At 39.8% G+C, this 21,315-nt stretch overlaps 1 protein-coding gene across 4 annotated transcripts in view; it reads left to right on the top strand.

Annotated features, from left to right (window-relative positions):
* PTPN13 (protein tyrosine phosphatase non-receptor type 13) overlaps nt 1–21,315 on the top strand; it is a 138,608-nt gene that overhangs the window by 22,143 nt on the left and 95,150 nt on the right. For all 4 annotated transcript variants that reach the window (XM_070758054.1, XM_070758055.1, XM_070758053.1 and 1 more), the window contains exon 2: nt 18,800–18,919. In XM_070758054.1, the coding sequence (XP_070614155.1) occupies nt 18,805–18,919 (115 nt within the window). In that variant the 5' untranslated portion in view covers nt 18,800–18,804. The remainder of the gene's footprint in view (nt 1–18,799; nt 18,920–21,315) is intronic.

Below are 21,315 nucleotides of genomic sequence, written 5' to 3'. Positions count from 1 at the left end.
CTTCTGATCTTTCCCCCAACTAATTTCAGATTGTGTCCCCTTGTTCTTGTGTTCACTTTCCTATTAAAAACACTTCCCTCCTGGACCTTATTTAACCCTTTCACATATTTAAATGTTTCGATCATGTCCCCCCTTTTCCTTCTGACCTCCAGACTATACAGATTTTATGCTATAGATGATGATTGGTCCAAAGGCAGAATTTGATCAGTTCTAGGTTACAAGGTACTTCCTCTGTGATCTTGTACTATGATACGTCATCTAATTTACTCACATAATTGCATCAAGAGCTTGAGTTACCACATTATGCTCATAGCCTACAAATAGCATTGGAGAATTTTAAAAAATTGAAAGAAAGTTCACCCTTCATTTGGCATTGTTGGATGTTTCCTCAGCAATCAATTTGAGGCCCAGACCTTTAAAAAAATGTAAAATGCGGCTATTTTAATTAGAAAGCCTCTTGGGATAATCCACTTAAGAATGTGCATGAAAAAGATAGCAGAGCCAAACTCAGCTTCCCAAATTGTCTTTCAAAGGCAGCCTGGGGAAACTGATAAATTTCTTTATGACCCAAGCAACCCAATATTTTCTGTATTTAAGGATATGAAGGAACACATTTGTCCAAAATTAATGTTCTAATCTAAATCATTGAATGCCATGTAGCTCTATTGATGTACCTGACCTTTACCATTTTTGTCCTTAATAATGAATGTGAAGGTATTTTGTTTATAAAAGAGTGATCGATGGGCAATGTTGAATGTTAAATTCATCAACTACGAAGAATCACCTCTTACTCTGTATCTTTGGCCCTAGTTAATTATGTCCGCTATGCCAGTGTTTCCCAACCTTGGCAACTTGAAGATATTTGGACTTCAACTCCCAGAATTCGCTGGCTGGGGAATTCTGGGAGTTGAAGTCCAAATACAGTACAGTATCTTCAAGTTGCCAAGGTTGGGAAACACTGCTCTACCGTGTTTCCCTGAAAATAAGATACTGTCTTATATTAATTTTTGCTCCAAAAGTTGTGCTACGTCTTATTTTCGGGGAGTGCCTTATATTTTTCAAATTAGACAAATTCACAGGCAGAAAAGCTGACACCCCCAAAGAAAGTGTACCGTACGGTACACTGATTACGGTACGGTACCTGTCAGTATGGCACCCACACACACAAATGACGGCACTTATATGGTACAACAGTATACTCCCGCTATTGCAGCTTCCGGCCACCAGAGGAGCTACAGTCTACGCATTGTAGTGGAGACTGTAATGGCGGTGAGACAGCAGCAGACTGTGTCTGCTCTACTGGACGGTACAAAGTGATGGAAGGGGCCAGCAGGGGACGCCACATTATTACGGTACCGCTCTGAACAGCTTTGAATGGTACCGTATGTTTTTCCACCGTACCGTATGTAAACGTGACTACGCCTTATTTTCGGGGGGTGCCTTATATTAGCAAATTCTGCAAAACCTCTGACATGCTTTACTTTCGGGGTAGGTCTTATTTTCAGGGAAACAGGGTATGCATCTATATCTACCTAAGGTTTACCTCTGGGAGCAGTGTCATAGAGACAATCCAGGTTATATAAATTATAATACTGATTGATTTCTCCTGCCAAGGTTATCAGTTTCATATTTTCTCTCCTTGGTTCATCCAACTTTGTAGCTGTCAAATATTATCTGATTCCATTATACCCTTAAACAAATTGGCTGATGGCTCATTATGGTAGGTGTGATTCTTTGTGTAAACCTTAAATCCAGTTCCAGTCCTCAGTGTGTGAAGGATTGGCAAGAATTCCCAGAAACACTATCTGTTCCATGTTCAGGTCTATCTATGCTGGCAAGCGTGGAGGATATGAGGGTGCCAGGTAGAAGAATCTAGATTTGATAGGCACCGTTGAACATTTTGGGGAACAAGCTGAACCAGTACAAGATGGGTTTCTCTTGTACTGAAACCCAACCAGATTGCTGGCAAATAACATCAGAAAGGAAGCAGAATAGCTTTTTATAAAGTCTCTGGATCTCCTTCCCACAAAGATAATTGAAAACGCTTTTATTCCATCAAGACTCCAGGTCTAATTAAGGGTCATTGGCATCTATCTGGCAAGAGGGGAAGATGTATCTATTATAATAATATATTATTAAGATTTTTAATGTGTTCTTACCTGCCCAGAGTCTTCTACTCTGCAGGTTGTCAAACTGTAAAATTAATAAACAAAAGCCACAAATAATCATTGGTTTCTGAGAATAAACATCATAGCTTTGAAAAGTTATAAATATTTCAGGAAATGCAGGGTAGTCCTTGACTTACAACAGTTCATTTAGTGACTGTTCAAAGTTACAACGGCAATGACTAAAGGGACTTGCTGTCGTTTTTCATAGTTACAACCTTTGCAGCATCCCCATGATCATGTGATCAAAATTCAGGTACTTGGTGATTGGTTCATACTTATGGCCGTTGCTGTGTCCCAGGGTCATGTGATTCAGTGGGGAAAGCAAGATTCACTTAGCAAACAGGTTACTAACTTATCAACTACAGTGAATCACTTAACTCGCCACTTAATGTGGCAAAGAAAGTCATAAAATTGGGCAAAACTCACTTAAGAAACAACAGAAATTTTGGGCTCAATTGTAATCATAAGTCGAGGACTACCTATACCAGTGATGGAGAACCTGTTTTTCCTTGAGTGCCGAAAGAGCATGTGGGCGTGCTATCATAAGAACATAAGAACATAAGAAGAGCCATGCTGAGTCGGGACAAAGCCCCCTGAGTCCAGCATTCTGTGTCCCACAGTGGCCCCCAATTGTCCAGGGGGATCTTGAGCAGAAAGAGAAGGCAAGACCCTCCCTTTCCCTTGACTCCCAACAAATGGTACCCAAGGGAATCCTGCCTGCTTCAACCAACATAGAGGCGGCACATGGACATCCGTTTCAATAACCACCTATGATACACTTGGCGTCCATGAATCTGTCTCATCCTGCCTTGAAGCTATGCAGGCTGACAGCTGTCACGACCTCTTCTGGAAGGACCAAGGACCCTCTGGGGGAAGAAATATTTCCCTTTATTTGTCCTCACTTTCTTACCTGTGAGCTTTAGGGAGGGTCCCCTCATCCTAGTATTGTGGGATAGAGAAAAGAATGTTTCTCTATCCACCTTTTCTATCCCATGCAGGATTTTATACACTTCGATCAAGTTCCCCCTTAAACGCCGTCTTTCAAGGCTGAAGAGACCGAGGCGGTGGAACCTGGTTTCATAAGGGAGGGGCTCCATTCCCTTGATCCTTCTTGTTGCTCTTTTTTGCACCTTTTGCACCTTATCGCGCATGCGTGAGTGCCCACACCCATTTATTTAATGATTAAAACCAGGAAGGAGCAAGAAGGAGAATCAACCTCCGCCTGCCTTGTTTCTTCCCCTTGGGTATAATTTATTTATTTTATTTATTTATTTTATTCGACTTCTATGCCGCCCAATCCCGAAGGACTCATAATTGCTAGTGTTAGACCCAGAGGGATAAGAAAATAAATGTCTATTTATTTTAATTATTTTTATGCCCTCTGGCTTGCTGGGCATCTATAAACAATGCTTGCAAGTTGAATGATATACAGTATATTCCAAGACCGTCATACATATATATACATATATATATAGTGCTACAAATCACCAAGATGGCTATATTGATGTGCTGGAAACATAGAAACATAGAAGACTGACAGCAGAAAAAGACCTCAGGGTCCATCTAGTCTGCCCTTATACTATTTCCTGTATTTTATCTTAGGATGGGTATATGTTTATCCCAGGCAGGTTTAAATTCAGTTACTGTGGATTTACCTACCACGTCTGCTGGAAGTTTGTTCCAAGCATCTACTACTCTTTCAGTCAAATAATATTTTCTCATGTTGCTTCTAATCTTTCCCCCAACTAACCTCAGATTGTGTCCCCTTGTTCTTGCGTTCATTTTCCTATTACAAACATTTCCCTCCTGGACCTTATTTAACCCTTGAACCTATTTAAATGTTTCGATCATGTCCCCCCTTTTCCTTCTCTCCTCCAGACTAGACAGATGGAGTTCACGAAGTCTTTGTTTGTTTGTTTGTTTGTTTATTTATTAAATTTGTATGCCACCCCTCTCCGTAGACTTTCCTGATACGTTTTATGCTTAAGACCTTCCACCATTCTTGTAGCCCGTCTTTGGACCCGTTCAGTTTTATCCATCTCTTTCTGTAGGTGAGGTCTCCAGAACTGGACATGGTATTATTCCAAACGGGGTCTCACCAGCGCTCTATATAGCGGGATCACAATCCCGCTGTGGAAGCTGTGGGAAGTTCTCTAGCATCTGTTCTATCATTTCAGTTGGTGGGAAATTGCTGTCAGAACAGGTGCCACTGTTCATGTTCATGGAATGGAAACCTTCCGTGAGTGCTCAGCAGTGTGCTTTAAGCTATGCGCCGTAATTGAATTTTTGATCGCCTCTGGGTCCCCTGAATTGAACTTCCCCAGAAAAAAGGCAGGCTGCTTATCGTAATGACTATGTTGACGTGAATGCTGTGGATTCCAGGGCTGAAAAATGTGAAGATGATGGACTGGGAAGAGCCAGGAACAAAGTGACGGCACCCAACTAATTCCACAGGAGAAAGGTTGCTGAACCGAGGATTCCTCAGAGAGAGAAACTACCCACCCGTTTGGCATTTCGGAGGAACGATAGGGTCCCATTATTGATTTCCTTCAGTATTGGACAATTTGTGCAGTGTTGGTCTTTCAAATGCTGCTTGCAGAAATGAATGCTTCAAAAATTGGACTTGGCTAACAATTGTTGTCCCATTTATTTTATTTATTTATTTATTCAATTTTTTTATGCCGCCCTTCTCCTTAGACTCAAGGCGGCTTGCAACCTGTTAGCAATAGCGCTTTTTAACAGAGCCAGCCTATTGCACCCACAATCCTTATTTGACCCACCTCGGAAGGATGGAAGGCTGAGTCAACCTTGAGCCAGTGATGAGATTTGAACCGCTGACCTGCAGATCTACAATCATCTTTAGTGGCCTGCAGTACCGCACTCCACCTGCTGCGCCACATCTCGAAAATGAAGCTAAGGAATTTTTTGACAGCATCAGAACAGCTGGGGAAACATAGCTATATAATTATATATAATAATGATCCAGAAACAAAGCCATAGACCATAGAATAAATAGCATCATCACAAAGCTTCATTTGCAAAAGATTATTGTTATTATGCGCAAGCAATCTATTTTTAGATTCACAGTCTAGGATCTGTGGAAACTTAATAATTCAACTCCTAACCAAAGACCAAAGAATTATTAAGGTAGTGTCTAAGGCTATATAGGCATTTCCAAGCAGGATGGAGATTGATTTATTTACTTATTTGTAAAATTAGGATGCTCTTTTCTGAGAAATTCAATATTTCTAGATATTAAAGAAGTCTTTTTCTGCCATCAGTCTTCTATGTTTCTAACTTCTCTTCCTGATGTCCTCTTTCCTTTGAGAAAACCTATTTATTTTACATATAGTGTGTTACTACTCTTCCTTCTTGCAGTGAGTGACTCACTTGCATTCAGGGATATGATTTACATTGCTATATACACTACACAACCATCTATATTATAAATACCAGATTTTTTAAAATATTCTTTCTCAGTAATATATAATCTAGACACCAGCCATGGGCACTAGGATGGTCCTACAAACTTGTTTTTTTATTATGCCCATGAGGATTTCTATCTTCATGACTATAATTTTTTAAATTAAAATAATGGGAAATTCACATACCAGCCTCTTGCATATTCTTTATGAACTATACTGCCCATACTTCTTTCTTAATAAATTAAAAATATTAGATGATTAGATGTCTATGCAGATTCTCAATCATTCAGGTCATGGTGGTTGTTCTGTGGGTTTATCAATATTCCCTGGTAATTCCCTTCACCAAAAACCCAGAACTGTTCCAATTACAGTGGTCCCTCTACTTACAAACTCATCCTTGTATAGAGAAATGCTTAAAGCCTGAGCATTCAGTCCTGGTCAGCAAGTCTGTTAAAGGCTGCCAGGATAACCACATATCTATTTCAAGCTGGATTAAATAAACTGATTGTATATTCCTTCCCTTTACTTTCTCGTTAATCCCTTCAAATAATGTTCTCGTTTTCATTTCTCTTTGTCCCTTCTCACAAAATTCTTTGAACCTGTAATAAGTATCTTTTGTATAGTCAATATAGGAAAGTTATCCAGGCTATTGTTTTGTTTGTTATTTCCATTTTAATTATTAAGAGATCAGCCGCTTTCATTTGTATGTCTGGTATAGCATCTTCTTCACTCTCGTAGCCTGTCATTTTTAATTCCACGTTGAAACCAGTCTCAATCTTGTTCTTCTTTCTTAACATATTTTAAACATAGTCTGTTTCTAATGACAGACATCCTTAAAATTAATTTATAAGTCCATTGTCCACAAATATCCTTCATTACAAGCAATATTAAATGCCATTCTGTATTAATAAATAAAATTTAAGTGTTGCTCTTCTTCTTTAATTGTAATCTTTAATTGCCTCTAGTGTCCAACCTTCAAAGTCCCATTGTATAATTTTTTAAAGAATTCAGAACACCAGCATTAACTAAACAATGTCGTTTGGCGGGGCCCAGGGGAAGAGCCTTCTCTGTGGCGGCCCCGGCCCTCTGGAACCAACTCCCCCCAGAGATTAGAATTGCCCCCACCCTCCTTGCCTTTCATAAGCTCCTTAAAGCCCACCTCTGCCGTCAGACATGGGGGAACTGAGATATTCTTTCACCCTAGGCCTTTACAATTATGCATGGTATGTTTGTTTGTATGTATGTTTGGTTTTACAATAAGGGTTTTTTAGTTGTTTTACTATTGGATTTACATGCTGTTTTTTATTACTGTTTTAGCATTGGATTTACATGCTGTTTTTTACTGTTGTTAGCCGCCCCGAGTCTACGTAGAGGGGCGGCATACAAATCCAATAAATAAATTAATTAATTCCCCTGAAGAATTAATTTCAAAATCTTAAGTCAAATCTATCTGGACCCTTAGTCCATTTGTATGTTTCAAAAATCAACATTCTAATCACCCTTTTGCTGTTTATTTTTAAAAAAAAAAAAGAATTTGTAAGTCCTTAAACTTGTATTTAAAACTTATTTCACTAAGAATTGAACTTTCATGCACTAGTTAAGGTACTGTCTTAGAAACCAGGGAACTATAAGTTCTCGTCCCACATGAAAACTGACTGGATGACTTTGGATCAGTCATTCACTCACTCTTAGCTAAACCCACCTTATTGTGGGGAAAATAGGAGGGAGTATTACTCATGTTCACTTCCTTCAGATATGTATAAAGTTAATAAAAGCAGGATAAAATAAAAATCTAAAGAATAAATCACCCACTAAATGTTATAAAACTTGTTGATCCAAAGGTTCTTAATAATCAAAAAGCAATTAAGCAATTTCCAAAAGTGATTTAAAAATGAGACTCTAGGAAAGCATACATTCATATAGGCTCTATTATTAGTTTATCTATCTATCTATCTATCTATCTATCTATCTATCTATCTACACTATCTATCTATCTATCTATCTATCTATCTATACTATCTATCTATCTATCTATCTATCTATCTACACTATCTATCTATCTATCTATCTATCTATCTATCTACACTATCTATCTATCTATCTATCTATCTATCTATACTATCTATCTATCTATCTATCTACACTATCTATCTATCTACACTATCTATCTATCTATCTATCTATCTATCTATCTATCTATCTATCTATCTATCTATCTATCTATCTATCTATTGGATTTATATGCCGCCCCTCTCCGCAGACTCGGGGCGGCTAACAGCAATAATAAAACAGCATATAATAATAACCCAATACTAAAAACAGTTAAAAACCCATTATTATAAAAACCAATCATACATACAGACATACCATGCATAAAATTGTAAGGGCCTAGGGGGAAAGAGCATCTCAGTTCCCCCATGCCTGGCGGCAGAGGTGGGTTTTAAGGAGCTTACGAAAGGCAAGGAGGGTGGGGGCAATTCTAATCTCTGGGGGGAGTTGGTTCCCCATGAATCCTCACTAGAAAATTTAAAGAAACATTTTAATCAAATCACGAGTTAGTTCCAATCCTTATAAGAGGAGTGAACCAAATGTGAGGCTTTCAGCATCCGCTTCCTTTTTCTTTATCATTGAGATTAAGCAACTAGAGCCTATAATTATAAAGCTAATTCTTTAAAACTAGACTTGAATGGAGTTGAGTAGTTTTTTCACACAAAAATCTCTTTTTGGTTACTCGCTGCTTTCTAAACTTCAGTAGATTGATGTGGGATTTGAATGTTTTCGTGTTAGAAACATAGAAGATTGATAGCAGAAAAAGACCTCAAGGTCCATCTCGTCTGCCCTTATACTATTTCCTGTGTTTTATCTTAGGATGGATCTGTGTTTATCCCAGGCATGTTTACATTCAGTTACTGTGGATTGACCCACCACATCTGCTGGAAGTTTGTTCCAAAGATCTACTACTCTTTCAGTCAAATAATATTTCCTCACGTTGCTTCTGATCTTTCCTCCAACTAACTTCATTTATTCCCCCAACTAAGTTACATTTATTAGTAGCCTTGCTGGGACCCTTGCCACACTACAGAAAATCATCTACGCTGGTTCACTATAATTTTTGCCCACTCCTACTTTATGATAGCCATTAATGATGGGCTGGAGGGTGATAAGACTTGACATAAGATTCTTATTGCTTTGGTGACAAATGAGAAACCTGCATAAAATGATAGGTTAATCTATTACCTTGAGCTGGGGTGGCACAGTGATTAGTGTGCAGCACTGTAGACTACTTCAGCTAATTGCTAGCTGTAAGTTCAGCAGTTCAAATCTCACCACTGGCTCAAGGTTGACTCAGCCTTCCATCCTTCCCAGGTGGGTCAAATGAGGACCCAGATTGTTGGGGAGCAATATGCTGATTCTGTAAACCGCTTAGAGACGGCTGAAAAATCATTGTGAAGCGGTGTATAAGGCTAAATGCTTATCAAAGATTATTATTATTATTATTATTATTATTATTATTATTATTATTATTAATATTATTATTATTATTTTCTGCCCCTCTCCGAAGACTCAGGGCGGCTCACAACAACAATAGAAACAATATAACAGTGAAATAAATCTAATATTAAAAATAAAACATATATAAAACCCCAGCAATTAAAACCATGCAACACATACATACCAAACATAAAATATAAAAGCCTGGGGGAGGATGTCTCAGTTCCCCCATGCCTGGCGATATAGGTGGGTCTTAAGTTCTGATCTCTGGGGGAAGTTGATTCCAGAGGGCCGGGGCCGCCACAGAGAAGGCTCTTCCCCTGGGGCCCGCCGAACGACATTGTTTGGTCGACGGGACCCGGAGAAGGCCAACTCTGTGGGACCTTATCGGCCGCTGGGATTCGTGCAGTAGAAGGCGGTTCCGGAGGTATTCTGGTCCAATGCCATGTAGGGCTTTAAAGGTCATTACCAACACTTTGAATTGTTACCGGAAACTGATCGGCAGCCAGTGCAGGCCACAGAATGTTGTAGAAACGAGGGTGAATCTAGGAAGCCCCATGAAAGCTCTCGCGGCCGCATTCTGCACGATCTGAAGTTTCCGAACAGTTTTCAAAGGTAGCCCCATGTAGAGAGCGTTACAGTAATCGAACCTCGAGGTGATAAGGGCATGAACGACTGTGAGCAATGACCCCCTGTCCAAATAGGGCCGCAACTGGTGCATCAGTTACATATTTAACACAGAAATCATAATTGATCTAAAAAAATCCAATCTAATAAAAAACTTAAAAACAGTTTTCTCAACCACCACCAGCTGCCCCGAGTCTACAGAGAGGGGCAGCATACAAATCCAATAAATAATAATAATAATCATCATCATCATTATCATCATCATCATCATCATGATCATCATCTGATACATCTCACATCTCATAATTTATATTATGGGTGAAAATACTATTTCCTTCCTCCTTCCCAAGTCAGCAAACAGCTACTACAGGCCTTCCGTGTCTCTACGCTAACTATAGAACACTAGTAGTATCACAACTCTGGAATGTTTTTCTCTTGGTGCCAGGATGATAGATAGGCATCAGAGAGAAGGGTGATTAAGAGTTCTTCGTGAGACATTTCTTTGGTGGACCCTTGGGCTATTTGCAGATACCACGGTGCCTTTAAATTCTTCTTACGAAATTGTCACTAATGAGGATGAAAATTTCAGATATGTCTGCAGGATTGTTCTCTCTCTCGAGCTAGTTGCGACTTGCAAACATGAGCTGTTCGGTCTTAAGATAATTTCATACGTGCCGTGTTGAAAGGACGGGTCGGTTGTTCCCTTGCGTAAAGGGAGCACTGATTCCACAAGCTCATTCCGTCTGGCAACATTATAACCCGAGTTGTTTTAAAAGACATGTGGATTCTTGACGCAAAGCTTTCTCTCCCTCAAAACCTCAATCAGATTTCTAGGGATGCCTGGTATTGATAACGGCAAAATTTTCCAGGACCTTGAAACAATTCTATAGGTCCTTCAGAAAAATCTCAGTCAGTAGGGGGTTTGCATAAGCGCACCAGTGTGCCTACCGCCCCTGTGTAATGTTTCTCTCTTATTACTACCGAGATTACTTGCGGGACCGCCTTCTGCCGTATGAGTCCCAGCGACCGGTTAGGTCCCACCGAGTCGGCCTTCTCCAGGTCCCGTCAACTAGACAATGTCTCTTGGCCAGGCTAGGGGAAGAGCCTTCTCTGTGGGGGCCCCAGCCTTCTGAAATCAACTCCCCCCAGAGATTCACACTGCCCCCACCCTCCCCACCTTCCGCAAGAGTCTTAACACTCATTTATGTCACCAGGCTTGGGGTGATTAGATCGTGACCACCTGGGCGAGGAATGTTATGTATGGTCGATGTCTGAATGGGTACAATTGATTTTTTAACATAATTGGGGATTTTAGATTAATTTATTTAGTTTTAATTAATTGGATTTAGCCATTATATTTCATTGTTTCCTTTTATATGTTGTACCCCGAATCCTCAGAGAAGGGGGGGGCATATAAATCCAATAAATAAATAAATAAATATCATATATCTAAGCAGTGTTATTTTTTTGTATACTATTGATACATACTTGACAAAATAAATAAATAAATTAAATTAATTAAATTAATTAATTTAACCAGAAAAAAAAGAGAAAAAAAGCTTTTGAATAGGTAGTGTGGGTGATCTTAAGTCTGTGGTCATTGTAAGTGTTTCGACCGGTTAAATGGGTAAGAAAGTCCATTCTTAATTGTTCTGTTAAGAACCATTTGTAAGAATCCGTCATTTTCTCTTGCCAGGTAGAAGTGAGTCAAGGCCAGGCCCTTAATCTTCGTTGGAGGAGCTTTTTTTTTTCTAGGAAGCTGATTCATCATAGGTCACCTGTGGGACACACAGAGACCATTCAGGGAAATACCTTTATCAGGGATGGCCATCGGTTTTTGACTGGGAGGCACATTCCAAATCCTGAGATCAGGCCAAATCTCCAAAAATGGCAGCCGTGGGGAAGTTGGGACGTTACAAAATAGTTATCCACCAAGCAACTGTTTACTAGAAGGGGAACGGATGGACCAATTTGCCAGCATCCTCTATTACTTATCCAAATGCTATCTAACATCCTCCCCCCCCCCAACAAGTAGGTTTAAAAAAAAAACAACGTATGGTTTTACAGCTAGCTATCTTTTAAAAAATATTGTGTTTGGGATGCTTAGAAATATATTACAAGCCGCTCGAGTCCTCGGAGAGGGGCGCCATATAAATCCAATAGTAATAATAATAATTTATTAGATTTGTTTACATTTATTAGATTTGTATGCCGCTCCTCTCCGAAGACTCGGGGGTTTAAATTTATTATTTAAGTAAGTACGTACGTAAGTAAGTAAGTTATTCTAGGCTTAGCAACCATTTGAAACTCCAGCAGACCTATTGGAGAGTACAGTGGTACCTCTACCTAAGAACGCCTCTACTTAAGAACTTTTATGGTTTTTTAACATGTTTTTGAACTTTGTGTACTAGGTTTTAAAATTATTACGGTAATTGTCTTAATCGATCTCTTATGTTGGTTTATGATAGTAATAAAGATTTGTATTATAGGGATTAAGCTTCCTTCTCATCTTTATCTACCAGGCCTTTGCAAAGAAAATTGCTGAATTCAACCTCTAAAGAAGGGTGTGTTCCAAATTCTCTCGTCTTCTTTTATTTTATCCTCTTAAAAAAGTTTGATTGCCATTTGTGCAATGGGAAATTGGTTTGGTTTCACACCATACATCAGAGAAACAAGTTCAGCTGGTTGAATCTTGGGAAGGGAAGAAAAAGAGGTGTGTTTTGTGGAGGAGAAAAAAAATATCCATTGTGAAATGAGTTTGGTGTGAAAGATTGAATGGTGTGAATACGTTTGGTGTGAAAGCAGAAAACCTGATGAATTTTGACAGGCAAAAGTTGAGCTATCAATTGGTGTGGACTCACTGTAACATTTAAGGCTTTCAGAGAGAGAATAGGGCATTCAAAATCTGTTTAATCTGTTTACATAATACTCAGTTTAATATTAAGGAAGCTAGCTAATTTACTATATCACCTCGAGGTTCGACTACTGCAATGCTCTCTACATGGGGCTACCTTTGAAGAGTGTTCAGAAACTTCAGATCGTGCAGAATGCAGCTGTGAGAGCAGTCATGGGCTTCCCTAAATATGCCCATGTTACACCAACACTCCGCAGTCTGCATTGGTTGCCGATCGGTTTCCGGTCACAATTCAAAGTGTTGGTTATGACCTATAAAGCCCTTCATGACATCGGAGCAGAATATCTCCAGGACCGCCTTCTGCCGCATGAATCCCAATGACCAGTTAGGTCCCACAGAGTTGGCCTTCTCCGGGTCCCATCGACTAAGCCTGATGTTTGACAAATGATGAAGGGATTTTTTTTGTTACCATCATGTCAATTCATGTCTAAATTAGGGACCGGCGATCCAGTGGTTCTTGGTATAACTAGGGAAAACTTAACAAGATGGTAATAGCCAGTTTTAGATTGAAGAACATCTTTCAAAGTTCAAAGAATAATTGCATAATGAGATTTTTCTTTCTCTTTGGGCTGCTTTCAAGAGTAGACCTCAGTTGGCAGCGTAAATATGGGTGACGGTCTGCCTGCTTTGTCTTCCTTATCAGTGAAGAGATGCTCATCTTCGGCGTTACCAGTGCGCTTTCCGAGGATATCGGAGGTGCGGGCGCATAGGGCGGGTGCACGTGTGCCCGTCGGCACAAGATTTGGCTTTTGCGCATGCGCGGCAAGCAAAATCTCATGAGGACGTGCAAGTGGGTGAGATTTCGGCAATTTCCGCCGACATTTTAGCTTCCGCCCATGCGCAGAAGCAAAAAAATCTGCGAAAACCGCCGAAATCTTGTTTTTGCTTGATGCGCATGCGCAGAAGCCAAATCCTGCGCAAGGGCGCACGTGCGTGCATTGGGGATACACAGCTGCACGCGCATACCTGAATTTCCTAGTGGGACGGAGCAGCAGACTGTGTAAGCAGCAGCCCATCACTTTATCCTTACGGTCTTCATACTTCTTTCTAAAGCTGTATACAGTGATACCTTGTCTTACAAACTTAATTGGTTCCAGGACGAGGTTCTTAAGGTGAAAAGTTTGTAAGACGAAACAATGTTTCCCATAGGAATCAATGGAAAAGTGATTAATGCGTGCAAGCCCAAAATTCACCCCTTTTGCCAGCCGAAGCGCCTGTTTTTGCACTGCTGGGATTTCCCTGAGGCTCCCCTCCATGGGAAACCCCACATCCGGACTTCTGGGTTTTTGCGATGCTGCGATTTCACTGAGGCTCCCCTCGCTGGGACACCCCACCTCCGGACTTCCGTTGCCAGTGAAGTGCCCATTTTTGCGCTGCTGGGATTCCCCTGCTGGTATTTCCCTGCAGCATCACAAAAACACGGAAGTCCGGAGGTGGGGATTCCCATGGAGGGGAGCCTCAGAGGAATCCCAGCAGCGCAAAAACGGGTGTTTCGCTGGCAACGGAAGTCCATAGGCGGGGCATCCCAGCGGTGGCGGTGGGTTTGTAAGGTGAAAATAGTTTGTAAGAAGAGGCAAAAAAATCTTAAACCCCAGGTTTGTATCTCGAAAAGTTTGTATGACGAGGTATCACTGTATTTTGTATTGTTTGGGAACGGAACTGAACTACATTTGCTACGAAATGTGTAAAAACAACAAACGTTCTGTTTTGAAATAAGTAATCGTGGATGCTTTCTACCCAGGGCAAAACCCGCGAGATCATAACGTATTTTTTGAGCCATAAATCCTGTTATTGGCATCATTGGTTCTTCTGGCATTGCACAAGATTTGGAGGTCCACACAATCATCAATTCTGCTTTAATCATTTCCCCATGTGCCACAGTCCTACTGTAAACTACTTATCCAGCAATAATTAGCTTTGGGAAGGAATTCCTGCTGACACCAGCAAAATCTTTCTTCCTCTGGCTAATAACAGTTTGGGTCGCATACACATTTCTCAAAGGATTACAGTGGAGAGGGAAAGAAGTAGACTAACCCAACATGCCTTGGTCCAGTCTTGTTTGTTTATTATTATTATTATTATTATTATTATTATTATTATTATTATTATTATTTATTAGATTTGTATGCCGCCCCTCTCCGTAGACTCGGGGCGGCTCACAGCAATAATAAAAAACAATGTAAAACAAATCTAATAGTCTTGTTTATTATTATTATTATTATTTATTAGATTTGTATGCCGCCCCGCTTCGTAGACTCGGGGCGGCTCACAGCAATAATAAAAAACAATGTACAACAAATCTAATATTTAAAAATATCTAAAAACCCCTTATTTAAAAAGCAAGACATACACACAAACATACCAGGCATAAACTATATCCTTTCCACCACATCCTTTAAAAAATAATAATAATATCAACAACAATAATAACAACAACAACAACAGAGTTGGAAGGGACCTTGGAGGTCTTCTAGTCCAACCCCCTGCTTAGGCAGGAAACCCTATATGACGTCATGGTTATCCAACATCTGCTTTAAAATTTCCAGTGTTGGGAGTTCACGTGCCATTAATGCTGTGTACCATTTGGACCTGGAGATTTTTCTATGAATCTTTTCATTACCTTTCTTACATTAGCAGGGCATTTAGCCTCCCCCCCCCCCCCCAATAGATTTTCCCTTTTGGTTTGACTTCTCCTGGTTCACTTGCCTTTCATGTCCCTTATAGTTACACGGACTATATACATGTCAGCTGATTTCGAGAATACTGAAACCATGTTTATGAAATGACAGCATCACCGTCACCTGTCTTTGTTTAAATATTCTGGAAGGAGCAGGGGATTCATGTATCTATGGGGCAGGGTGGGTGTGGGGAAAAGAATACAATTTCAGGACATATGTCTGGATTTGACAATGATGGAATAGAATAGAATAGAATAGAATTCTTTATTGGCCAAGTGTGATTGGACACACAAGGAATTTGTCTTTGGTGCAGATGCTCTCAGCGTACATAAAATAAAATATACATTTGTCAAGAAACATGAGGTACAACACATAATGATTGTCATAGGTTACAAATAAGCAAAAATGATGAACTTGTGCTTTGGAGATCAGAAATAACATGACTGCAATATTCTGCGGAACATTATAAAGATATGACTCTCTTCTCAATGTGCTGATTGACTTAGAAGTGTAAGAATGGGATCATACTATTGGTCTCTTCCTCTTCCTCTTCCTCCTCCTTTTTCAAGTCACTTTTGCCCTTCAGTTTTCCCGTGTTTCTCTTGATTTGTCTCCAACAGCTTCCGTAATAGCTGAGATTATATTCTATTATCTTGTATGTGTTGTTTCTCTTGAATTCTCTATCAGAGCAAATAAAACACTGTCAAAGTAAATGTATGGATTAAAATGAAAGGTTCTTAAGAAACCACTGTCAACCTGATGTTTTATCTCCCAGACAATCTGTACCACTACACGGTTCTTTCTGCAGGTCTCCGTCTGTGACACACAACTCTTGGCAGCTCATATTGACGGGATGGCAACCCAGTATGAAAGTGCTGCAGGCGTTTTTAGCGAGATTGGATTTTAAAACAGAAGCTTTCACTTGTATTTTGTTACATGAGCTGAACCTTTTATGTTGAGAAATACCAGAATAGCAGGACCAGCCCCAGATTCACACAGATTAGATAGAAACCTCTCACTCCCACACTTGTGTGAAAAAAAAAACAGAAAAGTATATTCAAGTGCAGTTGTATCAGGTTTTTTTTTTTTAAAAACCCTCGATAATAACATTTTCACAGTTGTGTACCATTTTTTGGAATACAGTGTTCCCTCGATTTTCGCGGGGGATGCGTTCCGAGACCACCCGCGGAAGTCGAATTTCCGCGAAGTAGAGATGCGGAAGTAAATACACTATTTTTGGCTATGAACAATATAACCCAAGCCTTCCCTTAACACTTTAAACCCCTAAATTACAATTTCCCATTCCCTTAGAAACCATTTAGATTATTACTAACTGTGATTATTTATTAAAGTTTATTTTTAAAAATATTTATTAAAGGCAGACGAAAGTTTGGCAATGACATATGACATCATCGGGCGGGAAAAACCGTGGTATAGTGAAAAAACCCACGAAGTATTTTTTCATTAATATTTTTGAAAAACCGTGGTATAGAGTTTTTGCAAAGTTCGAACCTGCGAAAATCGAGGGAACACTGTATTCGAATCCTTTCAGTATTTCATGGTTACAGGACAATTCTCGTTGGACTGTTTTGGTTTCCTTTCCCTTTTACAATATATTTTGATTTTTTAAACAGTTCATGCTTTACTTATTCTTCTCTTAACTCTCTTGCTCTTTCCTTCTGACTCCTGTCATTATGTAAGAAACTCAGCTATTTTTACTGTGAGCATATAAAGTCGAAGACCATTAAAATATGTTTTCCTTTTCAACTTTTGATTTGTATTAAATTTGATGGGATATATCCTATCTTATACATAGTTTTTCCTTCTAGTTATATGGATTGGGTATATATAATGCTTGATGATAGAAAATGACGTACAGGTGATCCTCAGGTTATGACCATTCATTCAGTGACTTTTCAAATTTACGATAGTAATGAAAAAATGGGAGTTACAACTGGTCCTCGGTGTTGTTGTTGCAATGTGCCCACAGTAACATGAGTGTAAACCATATCCTGCTTCTGGTTTCAAATATACATAACCCACATGGTGAATATGGAAATTAGCAGTTTACTCAAGGTCAAGGAGGTAACGGCTGACAAGGAATGTAAACTAAAACAGAGTCTCTGAAAAAAGAAGCTTTCCTGAATGGCTTTGATTTTAACTGGAATATGCCGAAGAATAGTCACAATCCATGTCAGGGTAGTTGGCCAGTCCGGAGATCGAAATTTCACAAGCAACCGCCTCACAAATGTCAGATAAGACCTAGAGATCAGATGGTTGATTCCAAGGAAGAATCGTGGATCATGGAGGGCATTTGCCCAGGTTTGCCTGGTGCACCAGTTGCGGCCCTATTTGGACAGGGAGTCACTGCTCACGGTCACTCATGCCCTCATCACCTCGAGGTTCGACTACTGTAACGCTCTCTACATGGAGCTACCTTTGAAAAGTGTTCGGAAACTTCAGATCGTGCAGAATGCGGCCGCGAGAGCAATCATGGGCTTCCCCAGATATGCCCACATCTGATCAACACTCCGTGGCCTGCACTGGCTGCCGATTAGTTTCCGGTCACAATTCAAAGTGTTGGTTATGACCTATAAAGCCCTACATGGCATCGGACCAGAATATCTTCGGGACCGCCTTCTGCCACATGAAACCCAGCCTTCTCCGGGTCCCGTCGGCTAAACAATGTCGTCTAGCAGGACCCAGGGAAAGAGCCTTCTCTGTGGCGACCCCGGCCCTCTGGAATCAACTCCCCCCGGAGATAAGGACTGCCCCCACCCTCCTTGCCTTTCGAAAGCTCCTGAAGACCCACTTATGTCACCAGGCATGGGGAAATTAATATACCCCTAGCTACTATGTTTTATGTATTGTTTGTTAGGTTATGTAATTGTTTTTCTTTTTATAATAAGGGTTTTAAATTGCTTTTAATATTAGATTTGTACTTGTTGTATTGTTGTTGTGAGCCGCTCCGAGTCCTCAGAGAGAGGCAGCATACAAATCTAATAAATTATTATTAGTAGTAGTAGTAGTAGTAGCAGTAGCAGTAGTAGTAGTAGTAGTATCATCATCATCAGGGCTGCCTCTTAAATTAGGTTGCAGATTAGTGATCATAACATTATTCACACAGGTTCTGAACTTATGTGAGAGTTTTGATGGGAGAAGGACCAAAATATATAGGTAAAGATTGGTTATAAATATAATGTGGAAGCAAGGCAAGTTGGAGTTACAGCGGTGTCCATCAAAATGACAGTTGCCTTAGAATAAAATTTGTCCTATAAATAGTACAAATGCTGAATGGAAAAGAAATACTGATTAGGGGTTTATTAAAAATGCTTGATATTTTGTTGTCGTTTTTCCACAAATGGGCATGCCACCCTATTTGCCAGGTCATGGCCCTCTCATGTTAATATTTTTTTATTTGCTAGTTGCATCCGATCTTTTATCCCAATTACTGAAGCCTTCTTGAACCAGGACTGTCTTGTTTTGCTTTCTCAGGTAAAATGCATGTGTCACTAGCTGAAGCCCTGGAGGTTCGGGGTGGGCCACTGCAGGAAGAAGAAATATGGGCCGTGCTGAACCAAAGTGCTGAAAGCCTTCAAGAGTTACTCCGGAAAGGTGAGGCCTAGAGCTTAACTTCAAGGCGGGCGGGTTGGAGTCAGTCCACATGGGGTGGAAAACAATACAAAGGATAGAAAATTTGAATATGTAACCCAACATTTGGAAATGGCTACAGTTTATTTATTTTATTTTATTTATTTATTTTGTCCAATACACAATGGAGGTTTTAGTGGGTATATATCTATATACACATAGTAAAATACATGATGAAGGTTATAGAGGAGATACTCATAGTAAACTATATCTAAGAAAGAATAGAAAAGAAGGTATAGTTAGCCGCCCCGAGTCTACGGAGAGGGGCGGCATACAAATTTGATTGATAGATAAATAGATAGATAAATAAATAAATAAACAAACAAACAAACAAACATATCAATTGAAGAATAGAAGAGATATAGGAATAGAAGGAAGGTATAGGAGATATAGGAGAGCAATAGGACAGGGGATGGAAGGCACTCTAGTGCACTTGTACTCGCCCCTTACTGACCTCTTAGGAATCTGGAGAGGTCAACTTAATTTTTATCTGCAACATTTACATTTCTTGTTAAACGGAGAAGAAATGTGCCATCATGTGTGGTGAGGCAAGGTACCAAAAAAAAAAGCAGGAAGAGAGAGATTGTGATCCCCTTATATAGAGCGCTGGTGAGACCCCATTTGGAATAATACTGTGTCCAGTTCTGGAGACCTCACCTACAAAAAGATATTGACAAAATTGAACGGGTCCAAAGACGGGCTACAAGAATGATGGAAGGTCTTAAGCATAAAACATATCAGGAAAGACTTTCAATCTGTAGAGTCTGGAGGACAGAAGGAAAAGGGGGGACATGATCAAAACATTTAAATGTGTTAAAGGGTTAAATAAGGTCCAGGAGGGAAGTGTTTTTAATAGGAAAGTGAACACAAGAACAAGGGGACACAATCTGAAGTTAGTTGGGGGAAAGATCAAAAGCAACACGAGAAAATATTATTTGACGGAAAGAGTAGTAGATCCTTGGAACAAACTTCCAGCAGATGTGGTTGGTCAATCCACAGTCACTGAATTTAAACACGCCTGGGATAAACATAGATCCATCCTAAGATAAAATACAGGAAATAGTATAAGGGCAGACTAGATGGACCAGGAGGTCTTTTTCTGCCGTCAGACTTCTATGTTTCTATCATCCATTGTGAGCCGCCCCAAGCCTTCGGAGAGGGACGGCATACAAATCTAATAAATAATAATAACACATATAGATATATAGATATAAATATAAATCTAGTGGTCCTGGAAAGAATATTAAAACTTTCTTTTCTTTTGTTGGGAAAGTCTTGAGTATTAGAGAGAGGGAGAGAGAAAAGGAGATTTTTATTCCACTTCAAGACGAGATCTTCTTGAGACACAAAGTGGGAGATTCTTTGTGGATGCAAGAGTTGGGTTTTTTTAAAAGAAAGATTGGGAGGATTCAAATAGCGGAGCATTCGGCTTGACCCCAGACACTTCTGGCAGTGTGGCGAGGCAAGGTACCAAAAACAAAGACAGATGTTTTTTCAGACCTATTTCAAAAGAAGCATCCCAGGCTTAATTAATTAGCCATAGCTGAGTTTAAAAGTCCCGTCTTGTCTGTACCGTGATGGGGAAAAGGAAGAGTGGGTGGTACTTGCAAGAGGGGGGGGGGGGAGAAACCTCAGCTCTGGACAAGAGGCCAGGAAATAGAGGAGGAGGAGGAGAGACTCTGGCAGGGAAATGCTCGTGCTGGGCCAAGAACATAATAAACTATGGTTATGGCAACTTGCAAATCATCCCTTTGTTTGAGATGGCTTATTAGTGTGTTAGCTCAGAATGGATTTGCTGATGGGAGATTGGAGCTGGAACAAAACCTACTGAAGATTTGTTTAGTTAACAAAAATTGGAAAAGGTCCCTTGTATTCTCTCTCTCTCACACACACACACATACACTAAGGCAAGGAGGTTTGTGGGATACATATATTGTCCAACACCAGTGTGATTTTAATCAGTAGTAAAAAGGCTTGATTTAAATCGATTTAAATAATAATTTTTTAAGGGCAACTGTCATCTCTGTCGCGCAGCGGCTCCTCCTATGACCCGCCGTTGACTCACCCACAGTCCTAATATTGCAGAATATATATATATATAACTTTATTATCATTGTATATGTATACACAGTATATACATACAACAAGTCACAAAAGTAAAAGAGTAAAATGGTGTTAAAGCAGAGCTATAATCGACAAATAACAGCCTTATGTAAGTTCTCTGTTGTTCCAAAGGATTCAATACAGCCTCATGGTATATCACTAAGCTCCATTTCATGCTGAATACACTAAATCTTTAACATATCTCAAATAGAAAACTACATAATTTTTACTCCAAATGTATTTATTTGGTTTTTTAA

This window comes from Erythrolamprus reginae, chromosome 7, assembly GCF_031021105.1.
Source record: "Erythrolamprus reginae isolate rEryReg1 chromosome 7, rEryReg1.hap1, whole genome shotgun sequence".
NCBI lineage: Eukaryota > Metazoa > Chordata > Lepidosauria > Squamata > Dipsadidae > Erythrolamprus > Erythrolamprus reginae.
Note: the sequence above shows the minus strand (reverse complement) of the source record. Positions and strands in the feature narration are given on the sequence as shown.